The following is a 27892-nucleotide window of genomic DNA, read 5'->3' as shown; positions in this document are numbered from 1 at the left end:
AATGATTATTGTATCTTTGATACAAGAAACTTATGTTGACAAATGAGAGATGACGAGGAAAACGAGGAAAAGAATAACGAATGACTGATTGGTTCACTTTCTTTATTAGAAAATTATTACAAAGACATTGAAAAGCCTACCTTTTGGCATAATTTACGTTTAAATGTATCAGCAGTTGTTAATCTTTATTGTAGTTTTGTAGATTTACCGCAGCATTTCATGATTTTTTCAGTGGAAAATTCTAACCTAAAATTCATAACACTTCACTAATTTATTGGTTTCTTGAGCCAAACTTTGTGTTCGCTGTGATCCATTACTTATGGTCTTTAAGTAGACAACTGTTTGATTAACACTTTGTAATCAAAATTTAAATATTTTTCATTTTTTATCCACTTTCATATTCCAACAATAAACACTTTATACCACGAAAAACTACAGAACTAAAGTCACAGCTAGTATTTACCACCACGTACTTTTAAAGTGATTCTCTCCAATGTAAGCAATTAACACTATACACGCAAAATTGTTAAACAATTTATTAGATGTCAATTAAATGTGGCATTACGAAAATTTCTTTACTGTTTTCGACATAGTTCAAAAGTCATCACCAGAGGGCGTCTAGTTAATTTTATTTCCGAATTCCTTTATAATCTTGTTTACTTCAACCTCACTGCCTTTTTCCTGTCAAAAATTCTCTAAATCTCCAGACGGTTCTTATTGGACGAAATAGTTATTATTATCAATTTGACTAATTAGGACAAAACTTAAATGTTACGACTTTGTCCTTTTCGTGCTAGAACGCTGGAAAAGTACAAAAAAAATGAGAATTTAGTTTAATTTCTTAAAACGATTGTGTATCTGCAAATTTTCAGTTTTTTTGGATAATATGACAGGTGAAAAACTTAAAAAAATAATGATAAAAATGCACAACCCGCAGTGTTTTAATTCTTTATTAATTATAGTTAACATTAATAATCTAAGATTTAGAATTGTACAACATAGAGCACTAACGTTAACACAACCATGAGGAGATCTTATCGACTGTAGTAAGTCTGTCGTATAACACCAAGTGTTCCTTAGTTCAAACACCTAGTATAAAAAGCGGAACTAGTCCTTAGGCTGGCCGACACTTACAAATACTCAACGATGTCGCACTTGATCGAGATATTCGGACACGACCGTCCGAACGAGTAATCAATATTATGCTGGCTTTTGTTCCTCTCCGTGAGCAGTTTCTGAAAGATGGGCAGAATCTCCCGATCTAGCAGCTCGCTCTCGGAGGTGGCATTGTACATGGACTTGTCCCGCTTGGGCGGGCAGGCCGCGGTCTTCAACGCCGCCACGTTGGGCGTGGACTGGAAGTACCCCAATTTGTTGCACTGCTGGTTGCAGATGTTGACGTCCTTTTTGGCGACCGGCGACTTTTCGCGCTTCTGCGAGTGCCGGTTGCGCTCCGAGACGGACCGGTGCATGTGCGCGTCCTCCTCCTCCTGCGAGATGCTGACGCGGTTCTTCTGGTGGCTCTTCATGCAGCGGTGCTGGCTGCCGGTGTCCCAGAGCTCGCTCTTGGCGACGACGTGCGTCCCGCACTCGGGCTTCTTCTTGGGGGTGGTGCGGTTGCTGGGGACGCTGACGCGCCGGTGGCAGATTTCGTCGTGTTCGGGGATCTCCGTGCGCATGCTCATGCGACGCTTCTCGGGGGTTCGGTTGGGGGGGCGCTTGGGCTCGGGGGACTCCAGCCGGGGCTGGGGGTCGGGCTGAGGGGGGACGTCGCCGTTCTGGGTGGGCTTGGGGTCGGGGGGTTGTGCGTTGGGTTCGAGGTTGGGGGATTCACAGACGGGGCTTTTCTTACGTCTGGAAAAACGAATTTTATGTAATTATCTAATAGTGTGTACAGTGAAATTTCTCTTAACGGACACCTCCGACCAACGGACATTTTTGTTAGCCCCGGTTTGGGACCCTCCAATAAACGGACGCAGACAATGCAAAATCTCTCCATTAAGCGGACAGTATGTGTTATTATAACAAACCTGCAGAAAATTCAGGGAATAACATAAGTGGGTACATAGGTTAAAGTTTTGGGTTATTGTTAAATGAAAAAAAAATTCTAAATACCTACATTTCTGGCGAATCTGCGAATTTTTACCAACAAGATGTAACAAGTTTTGAAGAAAAATTTCCTTTTTCAAAAAATAGCCGATATTGTACTAAATAGTATCATGTACTAACCCTTTAATACATTATTTTTAGTCTGTGTCTATTGTATCTATTAAGAGGACACCTCCATTAACCGGACATAAACGTGTCACGGCCGGTGTCCGCTTATTGGAGATTTCACTACAAACAATATAATTGAAAATGTTGGTATTAGAGTTTTTTTGCATGTGGTGTAACATGTTCTTCGCCTGATTGGCTGCTTTTGACGTCATGCCAGGTTTATTATTTATCAGTTTTATCACATTAAAAAAAGACAATGATTACCCTGAAAACTTTTAAAAATTTCTACAATAATGCTATAATAGTGCCATTTTCGTTTTACGGTCTATTTGAGTTTTTAATTAAAAATAATATGTGCTTAATATTTGCAAAAAAAAACAATAAAATAGAAATTGATTTAAAACGACCTTCAGCCTATTTTAATTTAATTTGTACCCATAATAATATATTAAATATCCTACCACAACGCTCTGAATGGGCAAAAACGGACACAAAAGCTATAGAAGTAAAAATTTCAATTGCAAATGATAACATAAACCTACTTTTAAAACCGAATTTTCTGGAGACTTAAAACTAAGAAAATTTGTGGCGATACCACTTATTTTTGCAGCAAAATTTCACATCACCGGCTCGTTTGCACAAAGAAAAGAAGGAAAATAGTGAAAATGATGAATAAAAGTTTTGCAAAACGCTTTTATAGAGAAGTTGTTGTACTTTCATGTTTTATTACGTGGTAAACTTAACACACGTTAACACGGCCTTTATAAACGATTAAATGCCCTTTTTAATGAAAATGTTTGACACAAGAAGTTAATTTTTGCCCTTTATACATTTCAATAAATCGCACTGAAATTTATGTCGTTGACTCAAGGTAGATTTGTCTGCCCTTAAACATATTCAATAATGATTAATATCGCTCTGAAAGAGCGGAAACGGACACAAAATCTATAAAAGTTAAAGTTTTTACATTTCCAAATGATAACATAACCCTACTTTTAAAACCGAATTTTCTGGAGAACTAAAACTAACACAATTTGTGGCAATACCACTAATTTACACACCAAAATTTCACATCAGCAGCTCGTTTGCAAAAATGAAATGAGGAAAATAGTGAAAATAATTAATAAGAATTTTGCAAAATGCTTTTATAGAAAAGTTGTTATACTTTATGTTTTATTACGTGGTAAACTTAACAAACGGTATAACATGCCCTTTATAAACGATGAAACACCCTTTTTCATCAAAATGTTTAACACGAGAAGTTCATTTTTGCCATATTTCAATAAATCACACTGAAGTTTATATCGTTGACTTAAAGGTAGATTTGTCTGCCCTTAAACATAATCAATAATAATTATTAACGCTCTAGAAGAGCGGAAACGGACACAAAATCCATAAAAGTTAAAGTTTTCACATTTCCAAATGATAACATAACCCTACTTTTAAAATCGAATTTTCTGGAGACTTAAAACTAACAAATTTGTGTCGATACCACTAATTTACACACCAAAATTTCACATCAGCAGCTCGTTTGCAAAAATAAAATGAGGAAAATAGTGAAAATAATAAATAAGAATTTTGCAAAATGCTCTTATAGAAAAGTTGTTGTACTTTATGTTTTATTACGTGGTAAACTTAACAACACACGTTAACACGCCATTTATAAACGATTAAATGCCCTTTTGCATCAAAATGTTTAACACGAGAAGTTCATTTTTGCCCTACACATTTTAATAAATTTCACTAAAGTTTATGTAGTTAACTCAAGGTAGATTTATCTGCCCTTAAACATATTCAATAACAATTAATAACGCTCTAAAAGAGCAGAAAAGCACACAAAATCTATTAAAGTTAAAATTTAACACTTCAGAAGAGAGCATAACCCTACTTTCTCAACTTATGTCTCTGTCTAGCAATAGCACATAAATTTTTGACGCAAGGTAGTTATTTCTGCACTAAATATCCTATCATAACGCTCTGAAAGGGCAGAAATTGATAAAAGTGTAAATTTTGTCATTTCCAGGTAACACCATAACCCTACTTTTCGAACCTACCGAATTTTCAACAAAACAAACCAAACAAACAATTTGTGGATATACGCATTGCGATACCACTAATTTTCGCACCAAAATTCACATTGCCAGGTTCTGTTTAAATAACAACATTCATTTTCATTTTTCCATTAACTGCATGCGAAACTTTTATAATTTCATACTTTTCTAGACAAATACATTTGTGATAATTAATTTTTCTAGGTTAATACTGTTCTATTTTGAATAATTCTGTGTATGAATGTTTCTAATTTCGACGAATTATGTGAAAGTATGTTTCTGGTGATGAACTGTTTTAGACATATAATGACGTCACGTCCGTGACGTGTCCCGAGGTTAGGTGTGCGTCGCAGTAGGCGAGAGCGCTTCAGTCGGCATCGAGCAGTGGCACGGGTCACTTCGGGAGCGCGAGAGGCGGTATATTTAAATTATTGTGCCGTTTCGTTTAAATTATTCAGTTTGTCACTTGCCGTTGTCGCGAACGGACGTGTGCTCGAGCAAATCTAAATTTTTCGGTTTAAATTTTAAATTCGGTGATCGCGGTTAGTGTAGTGTGTGCTAGTGCCAATGGAACGGTCTTCAAGAAGTCTACAAACGGTAGCCAACGTGGAAGCGATACCAAGGTAGGACCATTTTATTTTTGTGTGTATTTTTTATTTCACAAACGAATAATTTCATAAAATTTAATTGCAATTACAATGTTGTGTACACCGGCTCTAAATACGGTGTTGAAAGTCATAGTTTGAGTGACTCATTTTAAATTCAGTAACTTAAATAAAATAAAACACTCAAACAATTTATTGCCACTTAATAATTTTCTCTTTAATTTCAATGAATCAAAGTGGCTTGCTCAAAATTTAATGCAAATAAAGCTTTTTTGGCGTTGTTTTTAATTTTATTTAATGCTACAAACGGTAGCCAACGTGGAAGCGATACGAAAGGTAGGACCATTTTATTTGTGTGTTGTTGTTTTTTTATTTCACAAACGAATAATTCCATAAAATTTAATTGCAATTACAATGTTGTGTACACCGGCTCTAAATACGGTGTTGAAAAGTCATAGTTTGAGTGACTCATTTTAAATTCAGTAACTTAAATAAAATAAAACACTCAAACAATTTATTGCCACTTAATAATTTTCTCTTTAATTTCAATGAATCAAAGTGGCTTGCTCAAAATTTAATGCAAATAAAGCTTTTTTGGCGTTGTTTTTAATTTTATTTAATGCTACAAACGGTAGCCAACGTGGAAGCGATACGAAAGGTAGGACCATTTTATTTGTGTGTTGTTGTTTTTTATTTCTCAAACGAATAATTCCATAAAATTTAATTGCAATTATAATGTTGTGTACAACGGCTCTAAATACGGTGTTGAAAAGTCATAGTTTGAGTGGCGCGTTTTAAATTCAGTAACTTAAATAAAATAAAACACTCAAACAATATAATGCCACTTAATAATTTTCTCTTTAATTTCAATGAATCAAAGTGGCTTGCTCAAAATTTAATGCAAATAAAGCTTTTTTGGCGTTGTTTTTAATTTTATTTAATGCTACAAACGGTAGCCAACGTGGAAGCGATACGAAAGGTAGGACCATTTTATTTGTGTGTTGTTGTTTTTTATTTCTCAAACGAATAATTCCATAAAATTTAATTGCAATTATAATGTTGTGTACACCGGCTCTAAATACGGTGTTGAAAAGTCATAGTTTGAGTGGCGCGTTTTAAATTCAGTAACTTAAATAAAATAAAACACTCAAACAATATAATGCCACTTAATAATTTTCTCTTTAATTTCAATGAATCAAAGTGGCTTGCTCAAAATTTAATGCAAATAAAGCTTTTTTGGCGTTGTTTTTAATTTTATTTAATGCTACAAACGGTAGCCAACGTGGAAGCGATACGAAAGGTAGGACCATTTTATTTGTGTGTTGTTGTTTTTTATTTCTCAAACGAATAATTCCATAAAATTTAATTGCAATTATAATGTTGTGTACACCGGCTCTAAATACGGTGTTAAAAAGTCATAGTTTGAGTGACGCGTTTTAAATTCAGTAACTTAAATAAAATAAAACACTCAAACAATATAATGCCACTTAATAATTTTCTCTTTAATTTCAATGAATCAAAGTGGCTTGCTCAAAATTTAATGCAAATAAAGCTTTTTTGGCGTTGTTTTTAATTTTATTTAATGCTACAAACGGTAGCCAACGTGGAAGCGATACGAAAGGTAGGACCATTTTATTTGTGTGTTGCGTTTTATTTATTTCACAAACGAATAATTCCATAAAATTTAATTGCAATTACAATGTTGTGTACACCGGCTCTAAATACGGTGTTGAAAAGTCATAGTTTGAGTGGCGCGTTTTAAATTCAGTAACTTAAATAAAATAAAACACTCAAACAATATAATGCCACTTAATAATTTTCTCTTTAATTTCAATGAATCAAAGTGGCTTGCTCAAAATTTAATGCAAATAAAGCTTTTTTGGCGTTGTTTTTAATTTTATTTAATGCTACAAACGGTAGCCAACGTGGAAGCGATACGAAAGGTAGGACCATTTTATTTGTGTGTTGTTGTTTTTTATTTCTCAAACGAATAATTCCATAAAATTTAATTGCAATTATAATGTTGTGTACACCGGCTCTAAATACGGTGTTGAAAAGTCATAGTTTGAGTGACGCGTTTTAAATTCAGTAACTTAAATAAAATAAAACACTCAAACAATTTAATGCCACTTAATAATTTTCTCTTTAATTTCAATGAATCAAAGTGGCTTGCTCAAAATTTAATGCAAATAAAGCTTTTTTGGCGTTGTTTTTAATTTTATTTAATGCTACAAACGGTAGCCAACGTGGAAGCGATACGAAAGGTAGGACCATTTTATTTGTGTGTTGCGTTTTATTTATTTCACAAACGAATAATTCCATAAAATTTAATTGCAATTACAATGTTGTGTACAACGGCTCTAAATACGGTGTTGAAAAGTCATAGTTTGAGTGACGCGTTTTAAATTCAGTAACTTAAATAAAATAAAACACTCAAACAATTTAATGCCACTTAATAATTTTCTCTTTAATTTCAATGAATCAAAGTGGCTTGCTCAAAATTTAATGCAAATAAAGCTTTTTTGGCGTTGTTTTTAATTTTATTTAATGCTACAAACGGTAGCCAACGTGGAAGCGATACGAAAGGTAGGACCATTTTATTTGTGTGTTGCGTTTTATTTATTTCACAAACGAATAATTCCATAAAATTTAATTGCAATTACAATGTTGTGTACACCGGCTCTAAATACGGTGTTGAAAAGTCATAGTTTGAGTGGCGCGTTTTAAATTCAGTAACTTAAATAAAATAAAACACTCAAACAATATAATGCCACTTAATAATTTTCTCTTTAATTTCAATGAATCAAAGTGGCTTGCTCAAAATTTAATGCAAATAAAGCTTTTTTGGCGTTGTTTTTAATTTTATTTAATGCTACAAACGGTAGCCAACGTGGAAGCGATACGAAAGGTAGGACCATTTTATTTGTGTGTTGCGTTTTATTTATTTCACAAACGAATAATTCCATAAAATTTAATTGCAATTACAATGTTGTGTACACCGGCTCTAAATACGGTGTTGAAAAGTCATAGTTTGAGTGACGCGTTTTAAATTCAGTAACTTAAATAAAATAAAACACTCAAACAATTTAATGCCACTTAATAATTTTCTCTTTAATTTCAATGAATCAAAGTGGCTTGCTCAAAATTTAATGCAAATAAAGCTTTTTTGGCGTTGTTTTTAATTTTATTTAATGCTACAAACGGTAGCCAACGTGGAAGCGATACGAAAGGTAGGACCATTTTATTTGTGTGTTGCGTTTTATTTATTTCACAAACGAATAATTCCATAAAATTTAATTGCAATTACAATGTTGTGTACACCGGCTCTAAATACGGTGTTGAAAAGTCATAGTTTGAGTGGCGCGTTTTAAATTCAGTAACTTAAATAAAATAAAACACTCAAACAATATAATGCCACTTAATAATTTTCTCTTTAATTTCAATGAATCAAAGTGGCTTGCTCAAAATTTAATGCAAATAAAGCTTTTTTGGCGTTGTTTTTAATTTTATTTAATGCTACAAACGGTAGCCAACGTGGAAGCGATACGAAAGGTAGGACCATTTTATTTGTGTGTTGTTGTTTTTTATTTCTCAAACGAATAATTCCATAAAATTTAATTGCAATTATAATGTTGTGTACACCGGCTCTAAATACGGTGTTGAAAAGTCATAGTTTGAGTGACGCGTTTTAAATTCAGTAACTTAAATAAAATAAAACACTCAAACAATTTAATGCCACTTAATAATTTTCTCTTTAATTTCAATGAATCAAAGTGGCTTGCTCAAAATTTAATGCAAATAAAGCTTTTTTGGCGTTGTTTTTAATTTTATTTAATGCTACAAACGGTAGCCAACGTGGAAGCGATACGAAAGGTAGGACCATTTTATTTGTGTGTTGCGTTTTATTTATTTCACAAACGAATAATTCCATAAAATTTAATTGCAATTACAATGTTGTGTACAACGGCTCTAAATACGGTGTTGAAAAGTCATAGTTTGAGTGACGCGTTTTAAATTCAGTAACTTAAATAAAATAAAACACTCAAACAATATAATGCCACTTAATAATTTTCTCTTTAATTTCAATGAATCAAAGTGGCTTGCTCAAAATTTAATGCAAATAAAGCTTTTTTGGCGTTGTTTTTAATTTTATTTAATGCTACAAACGGTAGCCAACGTGGAAGCGATACGAAAGGTAGGACCATTTTATTTGTGTGTTGCGTTTTATTTATTTCACAAACGAATAATTCCATAAAATTTAATTGCAATTACAATGTTGTGTACACCGGCTCTAAATACGGTGTTGAAAAGTCATAGTTTGAGTGGCGCGTTTTAAATTCAGTAACTTAAATAAAATAAAACACTCAAACAATATAATGCCACTTAATAATTTTCTCTTTAATTTCAATGAATCAAAGTGGCTTGCTCAAAATTTAATGCAAATAAAGCTTTTTTGGCGTTGTTTTTAATTTTATTTAATGCTACAAACGGTAGCCAACGTGGAAGCGATACGAAAGGTAGGACCATTTTATTTGTGTGTTGTTGTTTTTTATTTCTCAAACGAATAATTCCATAAAATTTAATTGCAATTATAATGTTGTGTACACCGGCTCTAAATACGGTGTTGAAAAGTCATAGTTTGAGTGGCGCGTTTTAAATTCAGTAACTTAAATAAAATAAAACACTCAAACAATATAATGCCACTTAATAATTTTCTCTTTAATTTCAATGAATCAAAGTGGCTTGCTCAAAATTTAATGCAAATAAAGCTTTTTTGGCGTTGTTTTTAATTTTATTTAATGCTACAAACGGTAGCCAACGTGGAAGCGATACGAAAGGTAGGACCATTTTATTTGTGTGTTGTTGTTTTTTATTTCTCAAACGAATAATTCCATAAAATTTAATTGCAATTATAATGTTGTGTACACCGGCTCTAAATACGGTGTTGAAAAGTCATAGTTTGAGTGACGCGTTTTAAATTCAGTAACTTAAATAAAATAAAACACTCAAACAATTTAATGCCACTTAATAATTTTCTCTTTAATTTCAATGAATCAAAGTGGCTTGCTCAAAATTTAATGCAAATAAAGCTTTTTTGGCGTTGTTTTTAATTTTATTTAATGCTACAAACGGTAGCCAACGTGGAAGCGATACGAAAGGTAGGACCATTTTATTTGTGTGTTGCGTTTTATTTATTTCACAAACGAATAATTCCATAAAATTTAATTGCAATTACAATGTTGTGTACAACGGCTCTAAATACGGTGTTGAAAAGTCATAGTTTGAGTGACGCGTTTTAAATTCAGTAACTTAAATAAAATAAAACACTCAAACAATTTAATGCCACTTAATAATTTTCTCTTTAATTTCAATGAATCAAAGTGGCTTGCTCAAAATTTAATGCAAATAAAGCTTTTTTGGCGTTGTTTTTAATTTTATTTAATGCTACAAACGGTAGCCAACGTGGAAGCGATACGAAAGGTAGGACCATTTTATTTGTGTGTTGCGTTTTATTTATTTTACAAACGAATAATTCCATAAAATTTAATTGCAATTACAATGTTGTGTACACCGGCTCTAAATACGGTGTTGAAAAGTCATAGTTTGAGTGGCGCGTTTTAAATTCAGTAACTTAAATAAAATAAAACACTCAAACAATATAATGCCACTTAATAATTTTCTCTTTAATTTCAATGAATCAAAGTGGCTTGCTCAAAATTTAATGCAAATAAAGCTTTTTTGGCGTTGTTTTTAATTTTATTTAATGCTACAAACGGTAGCCAACGTGGAAGCGATACGAAAGGTAGGACCATTTTATTTGTGTGTTGTTGTTTTTTATTTCTCAAACGAATAATTCCATAAAATTTAATTGCAATTATAATGTTGTGTACAACGGCTCTAAATACGGTGTTGAAAAGTCATAGTTTGAGTGACGCGTTTTAAATTCAGTAACTTAAATAAAATAAAACACTCAAACAATTTAATGCCACTTAATAATTTTCTCTTTAATTTCAATGAATCAAAGTGGCTTGCTCAAAATTTAATGCAAATAAAGCTTTTTTGGCGTTGTTTTTAATTTTATTTAATGCTACAAACGGTAGCCAACGTGGAAGCGATACGAAAGGTAGGACCATTTTATTTGTGTGTTGCGTTTTATTTATTTCACAAACGAATAATTCCATAAAATTTAATTGCAATTACAATGTTGTGTACAACGGCTCTAAATACGGTGTTGAAAAGTCATAGTTTGAGTGACGCGTTTTAAATTCAGTAACTTAAATAAAATAAAACACTCAAACAATTTAATGCCACTTAATAATTTTCTCTTTAATTTCAATGAATCAAAGTGGCTTGCTCAAAATTTAATGCAAATAAAGCTTTTTTGGCGTTGTTTTTAATTTTATTTAATGCTACAAACGGTAGCCAACGTGGAAGCGATACGAAAGGTAGGACCATTTTATTTGTGTGTTGCGTTTTATTTATTTCACAAACGAATAATTCCATAAAATTTAATTGCAATTACAATGTTGTGTACAACGGCTCTAAATACGGTGTTGAAAAGTCATAGTTTGAGTGACGCGTTTTAAATTCAGTAACTTAAATAAAATAAAACACTCAAACAATTTAATGCCACTTAATAATTTTCTCTTTAATTTCAATGAATCAAAGTGGCTTGCTCAAAATTTAATGCAAATAAAGCTTTTTTGGCGTTGTTTTTAATTTTATTTAATGCTACAAACGGTAGCCAACGTGGAAGCGATACGAAAGGTAGGACCATTTTATTTGTGTGTTGTTGTTTTTTATTTCTCAAACGAATAATTCCATAAAATTTAATTGCAATTATAATGTTGTGTACAACGGCTCTAAATACGGTGTTGAAAAGTCATAGTTTGAGTGACGCGTTTTAAATTCAGTAACTTAAATAAAATAAAACACTCAAACAATTTAATGCCACTTAATAATTTTCTCTTTAATTTCAATGAATCAAAGTGGCTTGCTCAAAATTTAATGCAAATAAAGCTTTTTTGGCGTTGTTTTTAATTTTATTTAATGCTACAAACGGTAGCCAACGTGGAAGCGATACGAAAGGTAGGACCATTTTATTTGTGTGTTGTTGTTTTTTATTTCTCAAACGAATAATTCCATAAAATTTAATTGCAATTATAATGTTGTGTACAACGGCTCTAAATACGGTGTTGAAAAGTCATAGTTTGAGTGACGCGTTTTAAATTCAGTAACTTAAATAAAATAAAACACTCAAACAATTTAATGCCACTTAATAATTTTCTCTTTAATTTCAATGAATCAAAGTGGCTTGCTCAAAATTTAATGCAAATAAAGCTTTTTTGGCGTTGTTTTTAATTTTATTTAATGCTACAAACGGTAGCCAACGTGGAAGCGATACGAAAGGTAGGACCATTTTATTTGTGTGTTGCGTTTTATTTATTTCACAAACGAATAATTCCATAAAATTTAATTGCAATTACAATGTTGTGTACAACGGCTCTAAATACGGTGTTGAAAAGTCATAGTTTGAGTGACGCGTTTTAAATTCAGTAACTTAAATAAAATAAAACACTCAAACAATTTAATGCCACTTAATAATTTTCTCTTTAATTTCAATGAATCAAAGTGGCTTGCTCAAAATTTAATGCAAATAAAGCTTTTTTGGCGTTGTTTTTAATTTTATTTAATGCTACAAACGGTAGCCAACGTGGAAGCGATACGAAAGGTAGGACCATTTTATTTGTGTGTTGTTGTTTTTTATTTCTCAAACGAATAATTCCATAAAATTTAATTGCAATTATAATGTTGTGTACAACGGCTCTAAATACGGTGTTGAAAAGTCATAGTTTGAGTGACGCGTTTTAAATTCAGTAACTTAAATAAAATAAAACACTCAAACAATTTAATGCCACTTAATAATTTTCTCTTTAATTTCAATGAATCAAAGTGGCTTGCTCAAAATTTAATGCAAATAAAGCTTTTTTGGCGTTGTTTTTAATTTTATTTAATGCTACAAACGGTAGCCAACGTGGAAGCGATACGAAAGGTAGGACCATTTTATTTGTGTGTTGTTGTTTTTTATTTCTCAAACGAATAATTCCATAAAATTTAATTGCAATTATAATGTTGTGTACAACGGCTCTAAATACGGTGTTGAAAAGTCATAGTTTGAGTGACGCGTTTTAAATTCAGTAACTTAAATAAAATAAAACACTCAAACAATTTAATGCCACTTAATAATTTTCTCTTTAATTTCAATGAATCAAAGTGGCTTGCTCAAAATTTAATGCAAATAAAGCTTTTTTGGCGTTGTTTTTAATTTTATTTAATGCTACAAACGGTAGCCAACGTGGAAGCGATACGAAAGGTAGGACCATTTTATTTGTGTGTTGCGTTTTATTTATTTCACAAACGAATAATTCCATAAAATTTAATTGCAATTACAATGTTGTGTACAACGGCTCTAAATACGGTGTTGAAAAGTCATAGTTTGAGTGACGCGTTTTAAATTCAGTAACTTAAATAAAATAAAACACTCAAACAATTTAATGCCACTTAATAATTTTCTCTTTAATTTCAATGAATCAAAGTGGCTTGCTCAAAATTTAATGCAAATAAAGCTTTTTTGGCGTTGTTTTTAATTTTATTTAATGCTACAAACGGTAGCCAACGTGGAAGCGATACGAAAGGTAGGACCATTTTATTTGTGTGTTGCGTTTTATTTATTTCACAAACGAATAATTCCATAAAATTTAATTGCAATTACAATGTTGTGTACAACGGCTCTAAATACGGTGTTGAAAAGTCATAGTTTGAGTGACGCGTTTTAAATTCAGTAACTTAAATAAAATAAAACACTCAAACAATTTAATGCCACTTAATAATTTTCTCTTTAATTTCAATGAATCAAAGTGGCTTGCTCAAAATTTAATGCAAATAAAGCTTTTTTGGCGTTGTTTTTAATTTTATTTAATGCTACAAACGGTAGCCAACGTGGAAGCGATACGAAAGGTAGGACCATTTTATTTGTGTGTTGCGTTTTATTTATTTCACAAACGAATAATTCCATAAAATTTAATTGCAATTACAATGTTGTGTACAACGGCTCTAAATACGGTGTTGAAAAGTCATAGTTTGAGTGACGCGTTTTAAATTCAGTAACTTAAATAAAATAAAACACTCAAACAATTTAATGCCACTTAATAATTTTCTCTTTAATTTCAATGAATCAAAGTGGCTTGCTCAAAATTTAATGCAAATAAAGCTTTTTTGGCGTTGTTTTTAATTTTATTTAATGCTACAAACGGTAGCCAACGTGGAAGCGATACGAAAGGTAGGACCATTTTATTTGTGTGTTGTTGTTTTTTATTTCTCAAACGAATAATTCCATAAAATTTAATTGCAATTATAATGTTGTGTACAACGGCTCTAAATACGGTGTTGAAAAGTCATAGTTTGAGTGACGCGTTTTAAATTCAGTAACTTAAATAAAATAAAACACTCAAACAATTTAATGCCACTTAATAATTTTCTCTTTAATTTCAATGAATCAAAGTGGCTTGCTCAAAATTTAATGCAAATAAAGCTTTTTTGGCGTTGTTTTTAATTTTATTTAATGCTACAAACGGTAGCCAACGTGGAAGCGATACGAAAGGTAGGACCATTTTATTTGTGTGTTGTTGTTTTTTATTTCTCAAACGAATAATTCCATAAAATTTAATTGCAATTATAATGTTGTGTACAACGGCTCTAAATACGGTGTTGAAAAGTCATAGTTTGAGTGACGCGTTTTAAATTCAGTAACTTAAATAAAATAAAACACTCAAACAATTTAATGCCACTTAATAATTTTCTCTTTAATTTCAATGAATCAAAGTGGCTTGCTCAAAATTTAATGCAAATAAAGCTTTTTTGGCGTTGTTTTTAATTTTATTTAATGCTACAAACGGTAGCCAACGTGGAAGCGATACGAAAGGTAGGACCATTTTATTTGTGTGTTGCGTTTTATTTATTTCACAAACGAATAATTCCATAAAATTTAATTGCAATTACAATGTTGTGTACAACGGCTCTAAATACGGTGTTGAAAAGTCATAGTTTGAGTGACGCGTTTTAAATTCAGTAACTTAAATAAAATAAAACACTCAAACAATTTAATGCCACTTAATAATTTTCTCTTTAATTTCAATGAATCAAAGTGGCTTGCTCAAAATTTAATGCAAATAAAGCTTTTTTGGCGTTGTTTTTAATTTTATTTAATGCTACAAACGGTAGCCAACGTGGAAGCGATACGAAAGGTAGGACCATTTTATTTGTGTGTTGCGTTTTATTTATTTCACAAACGAATAATTCCATAAAATTTAATTGCAATTACAATGTTGTGTACAACGGCTCTAAATACGGTGTTGAAAAGTCATAGTTTGAGTGACGCGTTTTAAATTCAGTAACTTAAATAAAATAAAACACTCAAACAATTTAATGCCACTTAATAATTTTCTCTTTAATTTCAATGAATCAAAGTGGCTTGCTCAAAATTTAATGCAAATAAAGCTTTTTTGGCGTTGTTTTTAATTTTATTTAATGCTACAAACGGTAGCCAACGTGGAAGCGATACGAAAGGTAGGACCATTTTATTTGTGTGTTGTTGTTTTTTATTTCTCAAACGAATAATTCCATAAAATTTAATTGCAATTATAATGTTGTGTACAACGGCTCTAAATACGGTGTTGAAAAGTCATAGTTTGAGTGACGCGTTTTAAATTCAGTAACTTAAATAAAATAAAACACTCAAACAATTTAATGCCACTTAATAATTTTCTCTTTAATTTCAATGAATCAAAGTGGCTTGCTCAAAATTTAATGCAAATAAAGCTTTTTTGGCGTTGTTTTTAATTTTATTTAATGCTACAAACGGTAGCCAACGTGGAAGCGATACGAAAGGTAGGACCATTTTATTTGTGTGTTGCGTTTTATTTATTTCACAAACGAATAATTCCATAAAATTTAATTGCAATTACAATGTTGTGTACAGCGGCTCTAAATACGGTGTTGAAAAGTCATAGTTTGAGTGACGCGTTTTAAATTCAGTAACTTAAATAAAATCAAACACTCAAACAATTTAATGCCACTTAATAATTTTCTCTTTAATTTCAATGAATCAAAGTGGCTTGCTCAAAATTTAATGCAAATAAAGCTTTTTTGGCGTTGTTTTTAATTTTATTTAATGCTACAAACGGTAGCCAACGTGGAAGCGATACGAAAGGTAGGACCATTTTATTTTTGTTTTGCGTTTTATTTATTTCACAAACGAATAATTCCATAAAATTTAATTGGAATTACAATGTTGTGTACAACGGCTCTAAATACGGTGTTGAAAAGTCATAGTTTGAGTGACTCATTTTAAATACAGTAACTTAAATAATATCAAACACTCAAACAATTTAATGCCACTTAATAATTTTCTCTTTAATTTCAATGAATCAAAGTGGCTTGCTCTAAATTTAATGCAAATGAAGCTTTTTTGGCGTTGTTTTTAATTTTATTTAATGCTACAAACGGTAGCCAACGTGGAAGCGATACGAAAGGTAGGACCATTTTATTTGTGTGTTGCGTTTTATTTATTTCACAAACGAATAATTCCATAAAATTTAATTGCAATTACAATGTTGTGTACAGCGGCTCTAAATACGGTGTTGAAAAGTCATAGTTTGAGTGACTCATTTTAATTAAATACAGTAACTAAAATAAAATCAAACACTCAAACAATTTAATGCCACTTAATAATTTTCTCTTTAATTTCAATGAATCAAAGTGGCTTGCTCAAAATTTAATGCAAATAAAGCTTTTTTGGCGTTGTTTTTAATTTTATTTAATGCTACAAACGGTAGCCAACGTGGAAGCGATACGAAAGGTAGGACCATTTTATTTGTGTGTTGCGTTTTATTTATTTCACAAACGAATAATTCCATAAAATTTAATTGCAATTACAATGTTGTGTACAACGGCTCTAAATACGGTGTTGAAAAGTCATAGTTTGAGTGACGCGTTTTAAATTCAGTAACTTAAATAAAATAAAACACTCAAACAATTTAATGCCACTTAATAATTTTCTCTTTAATTTCAATGAATCAAAGTGGCTTGCTCTAAATTTAATGCAAATAAAGCTTTTTTGGCGTTGTTTTTAATTTTATTTAATGCTACAAACGGTAGCCAACGTGGAAGCGATACGAAAGGTAGGACCATTTTATTTGTGTGTTGCGTTTTATTTATTTCACAAACGAATAATTCCATAAAATTTAATTGCAATTACAATGTTGTGTACAACGGCTCTAAATACGGTGTTGAAAAGTCATAGTTTGAGTGACGCGTTTTAAATTCAGTAACTTAAATAAAATAAAACACTCAAACAATTTAATGCCACTTAATAATTTTCTCTTTAATTTCAATGAATCAAAGTGGCTTGCTCAAAATTTAATGCAAATAAAGCTTTTTTGGCGTTGTTTTTAATTTTATTTAATGCTACAAACGGTAGCCAACGTGGAAGCGATACGAAAGGTAGGACCATTTTATTTGTGTGTTGTTGTTTTTTATTTCTCAAACGAATAATTCCATAAAATTTAATTGCAATTATAATGTTGTGTACAACGGCTCTAAATACGGTGTTGAAAAGTCATAGTTTGAGTGACGCGTTTTAAATTCAGTAACTTAAATAAAATAAAACACTCAAACAATTTAATGCCACTTAATAATTTTCTCTTTAATTTCAATGAATCAAAGTGGCTTGCTCAAAATTTAATGCAAATAAAGCTTTTTTGGCGTTGTTTTTAATTTTATTTAATGCTACAAACGGTAGCCAACGTGGAAGCGATACGAAAGGTAGGACCATTTTATTTGTGTGTTGTTGTTTTTTATTTCTCAAACGAATAATTCCATAAAATTTAATTGCAATTATAATGTTGTGTACAACGGCTCTAAATACGGTGTTGAAAAGTCATAGTTTGAGTGACGCGTTTTAAATTCAGTAACTTAAATAAAATAAAACACTCAAACAATTTAATGCCACTTAATAATTTTCTCTTTAATTTCAATGAATCAAAGTGGCTTGCTCAAAATTTAATGCAAATAAAGCTTTTTTGGCGTTGTTTTTAATTTTATTTAATGCTACAAACGGTAGCCAACGTGGAAGCGATACGAAAGGTAGGACCATTTTATTTGTGTGTTGTTGTTTTTTATTTCTCAAACGAATAATTCCATAAAATTTAATTGCAATTATAATGTTGTGTACAACGGCTCTAAATACGGTGTTGAAAAGTCATAGTTTGAGTGACGCGTTTTAAATTCAGTAACTTAAATAAAATAAAACACTCAAACAATTTAATGCCACTTAATAATTTTCTCTTTAATTTCAATGAATCAAAGTGGCTTGCTCAAAATTTAATGCAAATAAAGCTTTTTTGGCGTTGTTTTTAATTTTATTTAATGCTACAAACGGTAGCCAACGTGGAAGCGATACGAAAGGTAGGACCATTTTATTTGTGTGTTGCGTTTTATTTATTTCACAAACGAATAATTCCATAAAATTTAATTGCAATTACAATGTTGTGTACAACGGCTCTAAATACGGTGTTGAAAAGTCATAGTTTGAGTGACGCGTTTTAAATTCAGTAACTTAAATAAAATAAAACACTCAAACAATTTAATGCCACTTAATAATTTTCTCTTTAATTTCAATGAATCAAAGTGGCTTGCTCAAAATTTAATGCAAATAAAGCTTTTTTGGCGTTGTTTTTAATTTTATTTAATGCTACAAACGGTAGCCAACGTGGAAGCGATACGAAAGGTAGGACCATTTTATTTGTGTGTTGCGTTTTATTTATTTCACAAACGAATAATTCCATAAAATTTAATTGCAATTACAATGTTGTGTACAACGGCTCTAAATACGGTGTTGAAAAGTCATAGTTTGAGTGACGCGTTTTAAATTCAGTAACTTAAATAAAATAAAACACTCAAACAATTTAATGCCACTTAATAATTTTCTCTTTAATTTCAATGAATCAAAGTGGCTTGCTCAAAATTTAATGCAAATAAAGCTTTTTTGGCGTTGTTTTTAATTTTATTTAATGCTACAAACGGTAGCCAACGTGGAAGCGATACGAAAGGTAGGACCATTTTATTTGTGTGTTGTTGTTTTTTATTTCTCAAACGAATAATTCCATAAAATTTAATTGCAATTATAATGTTGTGTACAACGGCTCTAAATACGGTGTTGAAAAGTCATAGTTTGAGTGACGCGTTTTAAATTCAGTAACTTAAATAAAATAAAACACTCAAACAATTTAATGCCACTTAATAATTTTCTCTTTAATTTCAATGAATCAAAGTGGCTTGCTCAAAATTTAATGCAAATAAAGCTTTTTTGGCGTTGTTTTTAATTTTATTTAATGCTACAAACGGTAGCCAACGTGGAAGCGATACGAAAGGTAGGACCATTTTATTTGTGTGTTGCGTTTTATTTATTTCACAAACGAATAATTCCATAAAATTTAATTGCAATTACAATGTTGTGTACAGCGGCTCTAAATACGGTGTTGAAAAGTCATAGTTTGAGTGACGCGTTTTAAATTCAGTAACTTAAATAAAATCAAACACTCAAACAATTTAATGCCACTTAATAATTTTCTCTTTAATTTCAATGAATCAAAGTGGCTTGCTCAAAATTTAATGCAAATAAAGCTTTTTTGGCGTTGTTTTTAATTTTATTTAATGCTACAAACGGTAGCCAACGTGGAAGCGATACGAAAGGTAGGACCATTTTATTTGTGTGTTGCGTTTTATTTATTTCACAAACGAATAATTCCATAAAATTTAATTGCAATTACAATGTTGTGTACAACGGCTCTAAATACGGTGTTGAAAAGTCATAGTTTGAGTGACGCGTTTTAAATTCAGTAACTTAAATAAAATAAAACACTCAAACAATTTAATGCCACTTAATAATTTTCTCTTTAATTTCAATGAATCAAAGTGGCTTGCTCAAAATTTAATGCAAATAAAGCTTTTTTGGCGTTGTTTTTAATTTTATTTAATGCTACAAACGGTAGCCAACGTGGAAGCGATACGAAAGGTAGGACCATTTTATTTGTGTGTTGCGTTTTATTTATTTCACAAACGAATAATTCCATAAAATTTAATTGCAATTACAATGTTGTGTACAACGGCTCTAAATACGGTGTTGAAAAGTCATAGTTTGAGTGACGCGTTTTAAATTCAGTAACTTAAATAAAATAAAACACTCAAACAATTTAATGCCACTTAATAATTTTCTCTTTAATTTCAATGAATCAAAGTGGCTTGCTCAAAATTTAATGCAAATAAAGCTTTTTTGGCGTTGTTTTTAATTTTATTTAATGCTACAAACGGTAGCCAACGTGGAAGCGATACGAAAGGTAGGACCATTTTATTTGTGTGTTGTTGTTTTTTATTTCTCAAACGAATAATTCCATAAAATTTAATTGCAATTATAATGTTGTGTACAACGGCTCTAAATACGGTGTTGAAAAGTCATAGTTTGAGTGACGCGTTTTAAATTCAGTAACTTAAATAAAATAAAACACTCAAACAATTTAATGCCACTTAATAATTTTCTCTTTAATTTCAATGAATCAAAGTGGCTTGCTCAAAATTTAATGCAAATAAAGCTTTTTTGGCGTTGTTTTTAATTTTATTTAATGCTACAAACGGTAGCCAACGTGGAAGCGATACGAAAGGTAGGACCATTTTATTTTTGTTTTGCGTTTTATTTATTTCACAAACGAATAATTCCATAAAATTTAATTGGAATTACAATGTTGTGTACAACGGCTCTAAATACGGTGTTGAAAAGTCATAGTTTGAGTGACTCATTTTAAATACAGTAACTTAAATAATATCAAACACTCAAACAATTTAATGCCACTTAATAATTTTCTCTTTAATTTCAATGAATCAAAGTGGCTTGCTCTAAATTTAATGCAAATGAAGCTTTTTTGGCGTTGTTTTTAATTTTATTTAATGCTACAAACGGTAGCCAACGTGGAAGCGATACGAAAGGTAGGACCATTTTATTTGTGTGTTGCGTTTTATTTATTTCACAAACGAATAATTCCATAAAATTTAATTGCAATTACAATGTTGTGTACAGCGGCTCTAAATACGGTGTTGAAAAGTCATAGTTTGAGTGACTCATTTTAATTAAATACAGTAACTAAAATAAAATCAAACACTCAAACAATTTAATGCCACTTAATAATTTTCTCTTTAATTTCAATGAATCAAAGTGGCTTGCTCAAAATTTAATGCAAATAAAGCTTTTTTGGCGTTGTTTTTAATTTTATTTAATGCTACAAACGGTAGCCAACGTGGAAGCGATACGAAAGGTAGGACCATTTTATTTGTGTGTTGCGTTTTATTTATTTCACAAACGAATAATTCCATAAAATTTAATTGCAATTACAATGTTGTGTACAACGGCTCTAAATACGGTGTTGAAAAGTCATAGTTTGAGTGACGCGTTTTAAATTCAGTAACTTAAATAAAATAAAACACTCAAACAATTTAATGCCACTTAATAATTTTCTCTTTAATTTCAATGAATCAAAGTGGCTTGCTCTAAATTTAATGCAAATAAAGCTTTTTTGGCGTTGTTTTTAATTTTTTTTAAATGCTACAAACGGTAGCCAACGTGGAAGCGATACAAAGGTAGGTTCTTTTTTTTTCCATTTATCTTGTGATGTGTTGAATTTAATAATTTGTGTGCCGTCTATTGCAACCTAATGCGTATTCTTTATTTTCTAAAATATTGATAAAAGCCGCTTATTGTAACTTTCATGCAAATAAAGATTTTTTTATTGGTGTTGTTTTATTTCTTTTTAATGTCTTGCTACAAACAGTAGCCAACGTAAAAGCGATATGAAGGTAGATTAATTTTTTTTCTATTTATCTTGTGCGGTGTTGAATTTAATAATTTGAGTGCCATATAATATAACCTATTGTGTATTCTTTATTTTGTATAATACTGATAAAAATCGCTTATTGTAATTTTCTGCAAATAAAGATTTTTTACTGATGTTGTTTTTTAATGTCTTGCTACCTCATCCTTATTTCCTTTTTTCCTGGCAAGAATGCTCTAAACCTCCACGTGGTTCTTGCTGGACAAATTAATTATTAATTTGACTAATTAGAGCAATCCTTAAATATTTAGGGTCGGTTTACAGAAAGCATTCAAAATTAAACTAAATCGAAGAAACTTGTAAACCCTTTTACTAGGGAAATATCAAGTTTTTGAGCAAAATTTTGTGGCAATCGAGTCACAATTCTTCAAATGATCCGAATAAAACAACTTGGTCAAAATTTTTATTATCTGTCCAGCAATAAAAAATCAAAGATCACATCAATAACCGAAATGTATGTGAAAGGATTTTCTATTAAAAATAAATAAAAAATTAATAAAAAAGAAATTGATCTAAAGCGACTTGTAGCCTCTTTTACCACTTAATTATCTATTTTTGAGCAAAGTTTTGTGGCAATATAGTCAAAATTCTTCAAATAATCCGAAAAAAAAACACTGACAAAATTTTTATTTACCAAAATACAGCAATAAAAAATCATCAAGGCCACAATAACCGAGAATTTATGTCAAAGCTACGACTCTCTGACACAGAATTGTCTTAGAATTCCAAATCTGTCCTCGTTTTTGTTCCACGATTCGTAGTTTCGGAGATATTGGACGAAATATAATGGAATTCAATTTTTCCGTAAACACACTATATATAAAAAAAAAGCATTAAAGCCAGCGTTTATTTAGCTTCAAACTGCTGCTCCGCCTCAATAATTAATGACAAAGTCCAGACATTTCATAAAATGTCCGACTTCATAAAATGGCTGCGGTATACTATTCGAAAAAAGTGAAAAAAAAGTCAGAAGTAGAAAGAAGCCAGAAAAGTCAGAAAAAGAAGCAAAAGAGCATAAATTCTAGATTTTTTTGTGAAATTTTCACATGTACTCACTTCTGGCTGTATTTAATTTTTCCGTAAACACTATAAGAAAAGCATTAAAGCCAGCGTTTATTTAGCTTCAAATTGCTGCTCCGCCTCAATAATTAGTGACAAAGTCCAGACATTTCATAAAATGTCCGACTTCATAAAATGGCTGCGATATACTATTCGAAAAAAGTGAAAAAAAAAGTCAGAAGAAGAAATAAATCAGAAAAAAGTCAGAAAAAGAAGCAAAAGAGCACAAATCAAGATTTTTTTGTGAAATTTTCACATGTACTCACTTCTGGCTGTCTGCTCGATGCAACGAGGCAAAGTCTTGCGAACTGAGACTGCAAAGCGAGGTGATGTCGCTAGTTTCGGTCGCACTGGGTGCTTCCTTCCGTAACAGAGGCACCGAAAGTCTGTTCGTATCACTCATCGAGTCGGTCCTGGAGTCTAGGATCTCCTTGGCTTCGTTCCCCAGCCTCCTTATCAACATCTACCAACAGAAAATAACATTAATTCACAACCAAATCGATTCAATCATCACCTGAAGCTCCGATTCCTTATCAAGCAAAGTCTTTCTATATTTCGAATTCAGCGCCTTAACATCCTTGAGCTTCGTCTCGAGTTCCGAGACGCTGGAGTCTCTCCGAGTCTTGGACATCGGTCTCAGCGTGGCTCGAATCCTTTTGTCGATCGAACCTCCCGGGTTTCGCTTCAACTCGACCATTTTCGGTACGAAAACTAACCATAAAGTGGCAGTGGTGCAAAACAGTACGAAAACTCCTATGATTAAGAAGAGGGCGTCCTGGTGGTCGAGCACCAGAGCGACGGCGGCGCCACATATGCACATTATGGCGACGTTGTAGACGGAGAGGCCCACGTGACGGCTGTCGTTCAGGGCCGGGATGGACACGTGCCGGGTCTCCCAAGCCAGAAAGGCCCCAAAAATCTAGGAAAAATGAGAGTTTGTGTGGGAATTTAAGAGGAGAGGGGGCTACCATGAGGATGCCCTTGTAGACGTAGATTAAGCCGACGAAGATGGTCATGTGCTGCGAGGCGCAGTATTCGTTCTCGGGGATGATGAAGATGTCTTCGCTGGAAGGGTGGGGCTAAAGAAAAAAGATTGGAAGAATTAAATAATTATAATTAACCAGAAATGCAAAGAGCTTTGTTAAGGTAATAGCTTTGAGATCCTACGCTCAATAGAAATGCAAGAAATCTACAAACTAAAAATATATTTATTAAGCACAGGGTGTTGTATACAGGGTGGTGAACCAAAGTTCAATTTTTTGTAAAAGTTACTTGTTTTATCTCTTGTTACTATAGTTATGGTTATTGAATAAAATTTATCTTTTCAATCAACTGTGTTTAATTGAAATCGAACCTCCCCACTCCCACTATATAAAAGCAGTCGAAAAGGCACTCTTACGTAGTGTAAACGAGGATAAAAGCGGTAAATAAGTTCTTTTCCAACTTTTTGGAAAAAGTTGGTGGCGCCCAGTTTCGAAAAATAAATAAATCAAAAAAATTAAAGCATTACATCGTGTAAAGAAATACATGGTGTTCTATTTGAAAAAAATGAGTTCTTCAACTTTTTGCGTTTTGGCACACTCTGTACACGGTGCTGCATTTTGGATGTCCGAATACGGGATCTTCAAAATTAAGAGGCTTAGAGAAAAACAATTCTTGGGTCCGTTTTTTGAGGGAATAATTTTGGTCAAACCTGCATCTCGCTATCGTCTTTTGTTTTCGACTTATAAACAAAAGTTGACATTTTAACTTAAAAAAATCATAACTTCCTTAATATAAAAGATACACATTTGAAACAAGGACATTATACAGGCACTTTTTTTCAGAGAATCTAATAATGTTATCAGCGATTTTTTTCAACCATTCGTTTAACTGTAATAACATAAAGTTGTATTTTTTTAAATAGGAATCATAGTTGGCTATAACATTTTCGAAAAGCTTATTGTTTTCTTGATTTGATATGTTTATTTGTGTAATACATGAATTTTAAATATTTAAGAAAAAACAAAACATTTCGCTTTTTCTTTATAGTAGGCCATGAAAATTTTTTCTTTATAAAGGCCAAATTTTGGATTTTTAATTAAAACTATGAAAATTGTATTACCCAACAAGTATTTATAATTTGACGATTTTTTAAAGCCTAATTAATTCAAAAACAGCATAATAAATTTTTATTAGATCAAATTTTTGCAATTAATAAAAATTATTTGTTTTTATATTTAAAATGGCAAGCTTACGTTGTCATTCTATTTTCCATCTTTAAACATGAAATGTCGGAAGAAGAAAAATTTTATTAATTGTATGATTGCGTATCATTAAAATTTTATTTTACAAAAAAATGTCAATCCAAACACCAAAATGAAATTCCATCTGCGGTAAAAAAATACACAACATTATCAACGTCACCTCCATTGCACTTCAGTAAATCATAAAAAAGTGTCATCAAATGGTAGTGACACATCGTTTGCAATTTTCTGCACATTTTTTATGTAATTAAAATCTGCGACGCTCGTATATTTGTTCAATTGAAAATAACTTTAAGACAGCTTATTTTATAATTTCACATTACGTTAATAACCCCATTCACAAAATTTCTAGGTTATTCACACCTTTTATGTGAAATAATTTTTCCATGGCCAACTACTTTTAAATATTTTAAATATATTTTTATCAAAAATATATAAATATATCAAACTATATTTATATTGTTTTGAGTTCAGAAAAAAATCAGCTTTTCGAAAATGTCATAGCCAACTATGTATCTTTTATAATAACGAAGATACGAATTTTTTAAGATTTCACTAAAATTGGTCTTTTTTATAAGAAAAAGTTGAATAATTCCGAAACGAAAAGACATAGATCCATGATAGTTTATATAAAGTTACATTATTTTTTTGTGTAAAATCCAATTATGCAAAAATAATCGTTATTCGTCGAATGAAGTAAGTGCTGTAATAAAACAGTGGCCAGAGGTCCTACGATCAAATAAATTTTATTCGTCTCTTAGTAGAAATGAGCTTAGATTTCTGCAGGTTTATTGTAAGGTGTACGTTAACTAGCATAACTAAAGCATAGACTTGAGAAAAGCAAAAATACAACACTATAAAATTACACGATTGCAAGACTGTTTATTTTGTCGTAACAAATAATCAAGCAGTAAACAGTTATAAAATAAAGGTAATTTCAAAAAATCCGGTAATTTGTGGTATTACATAAAAGCTCTACCGTTTAAAATTAACAAAAATGCACGAAAAGCTGTATTAAGGCAATAGCCAGAAGTTCTCCGGTCAAATAAATTTGCTACATCAAGTAAATAAAAGATTCAATAAAACAGTGATCAGAGGTCCTACGCTCAAACAAATTTTAGTCGCCTTGTGTTTGGCCTTTTTAAAGTTTAAACTTAAAAGAAGTGGTAGAAAAAATATAAATTGTGCTCGTGGGCTACTCACGTAAGGTTCCAGCTGCTTGGTCTCCCTGTAGAACGGATCGGCAAACTGCCACGTGGTCATAATCACCAAATCAATAAACAGCAACACACCAACCACCATAAACAGTTTATAATCTTTAATAATCTTCTTATTGAGCTTAACATCGGTAAAAATCGAATGAACTCGCCACGTTTTACTAAACATTGCACCAAAAGCGAGCGAAAACCCCGCCATCAGCGTCCAAACCCTCGCTGTACAAATATACGGAAAGGCCTCGATACTCGACAGACCCGAGTCCAATCCCAAAAACACAATACTCGTATAAGTGAGGATACATCCAATGATAATCAAGTTATTGAGCTGCGGACTTGACATTTTGATATAGCGCTGATTGCGGTACTTTATATTGAAGGCGAGGAAAACGGTGGCCATGATAATACCGCACACGGCCAACGTGGCCAAAATGGCATAGACGGTTTTGTTGACCCTCGTGTGCTCAATAATGAGCAACGTTCGGTCTTTGGGTGGGTGTCTACAAAAAAAATCGTAAATTTGCGCCAAGTGCCAAAACCACGTTTACTTTCCGATCCATTTAAGAGGCGCGCCAAGTGTCAAGTCGAGATGTTGGGTGGCAGCACTGTACTCGCCAACTTTGACCTCTTGGCCCTCTTGGAACTGTTTGAGTAAAATGCTGGCTTTGCGTTCGTTGTTGTAAAAACGGACTGGACCTGTCACTCCTTCGAAGCTTGTGTTGCGTAGAGCGTCCAGGAAGAGCTTCTCCCAGATGGGGTCATGGTAGCGGAAGTCGCTAACTGTTAGATTGCGCTTGATGACGCGTATCCGGTGGGCTACGTTCTTGATGGCCAGGGCTACAGCCCAGATGCCGTCGTAGGTGTAGCCGTGGAAACGCGAGTATTCGTTGCCACGGCGAGAGTCGTACTCCATGTTGTACTCGTCGGCCGTCTGGGGAACCACACAATTACCGAAACGTTGATTTAATTAAAAAAAATATAAATTTTTATATTTTTTAAATATAATATTTTTCGTCATTTGATACTAGATCTGTTAAAAGTTTTATATTAGTTTTTGATATTAAATTTTGCGCCAGCTCCAACAGCTTCGCCGTAATCGGCAATTGGCCAAAGTGAAAATTTTGATATATTTTTTGCGTTTTTCGCGAAACTATGTATAAGATTTCCAGCAAAAACCAAAAAAGCACCAAAATACGCAATTATCCATCTCCACGTAAAAACTTGCCCCGGGCAACGGTTCCGATTACAGAGGCATTTCTAGTTCTTCATTAAATAATTTATAACTCGAAAACTAAAAGGCTTAGAACAAAACGGTTTGTTCCAGCAAATTCTACGCTTCATTTTACGTAATATACTGATTTTTTACCTTTGAATTTTTGAAATTTTTAAATAATAATAGTAATAATTATGATTTATTCTCATCAACAAAATTACACTATTTTATAAGTTCTCAAATAAAAATATGGTCATACGTGTACAACTGTATATTCTACAACTGTAGGA

General features: G+C 31.8%; 1 protein-coding gene across 1 annotated transcript in view; it reads right to left on the bottom strand.

The window, feature by feature from the left end:
* Positions 1–934: 934 nt before the first annotated feature.
* The window catches only part of GABA-B-R2 (metabotropic GABA-B receptor subtype 2), a 37012-nt gene continuing 10054 nt past the window's right edge, over positions 935–27892 (bottom strand). Inside the window, exons 6-11 of the mRNA XM_064358380.1 lie at positions 26938–27320; positions 26379–26889; positions 23898–24008; positions 23444–23848; positions 23196–23392; positions 935–1854 (exon numbers count right to left, since the gene is read on the bottom strand). Coding sequence (XP_064214450.1) covers positions 1131–1854; positions 23196–23392; positions 23444–23848; positions 23898–24008; positions 26379–26889; positions 26938–27320 — 2331 coding nt within the window. The 3' untranslated portion in view covers positions 935–1130. The remainder of the gene's footprint in view (positions 1855–23195; positions 23393–23443; positions 23849–23897; positions 24009–26378; positions 26890–26937; positions 27321–27892) is intronic.

The sequence above is a fragment of the Tribolium castaneum genome, chromosome 8, assembly GCF_031307605.1.
Source record: "Tribolium castaneum strain GA2 chromosome 8, icTriCast1.1, whole genome shotgun sequence".
Taxonomy (NCBI): domain Eukaryota; kingdom Metazoa; phylum Arthropoda; class Insecta; order Coleoptera; family Tenebrionidae; genus Tribolium; species Tribolium castaneum.
The sequence above is the reverse complement of the archived record's forward strand: the minus strand, read 5'-3'. Positions and strand labels throughout refer to the sequence as shown.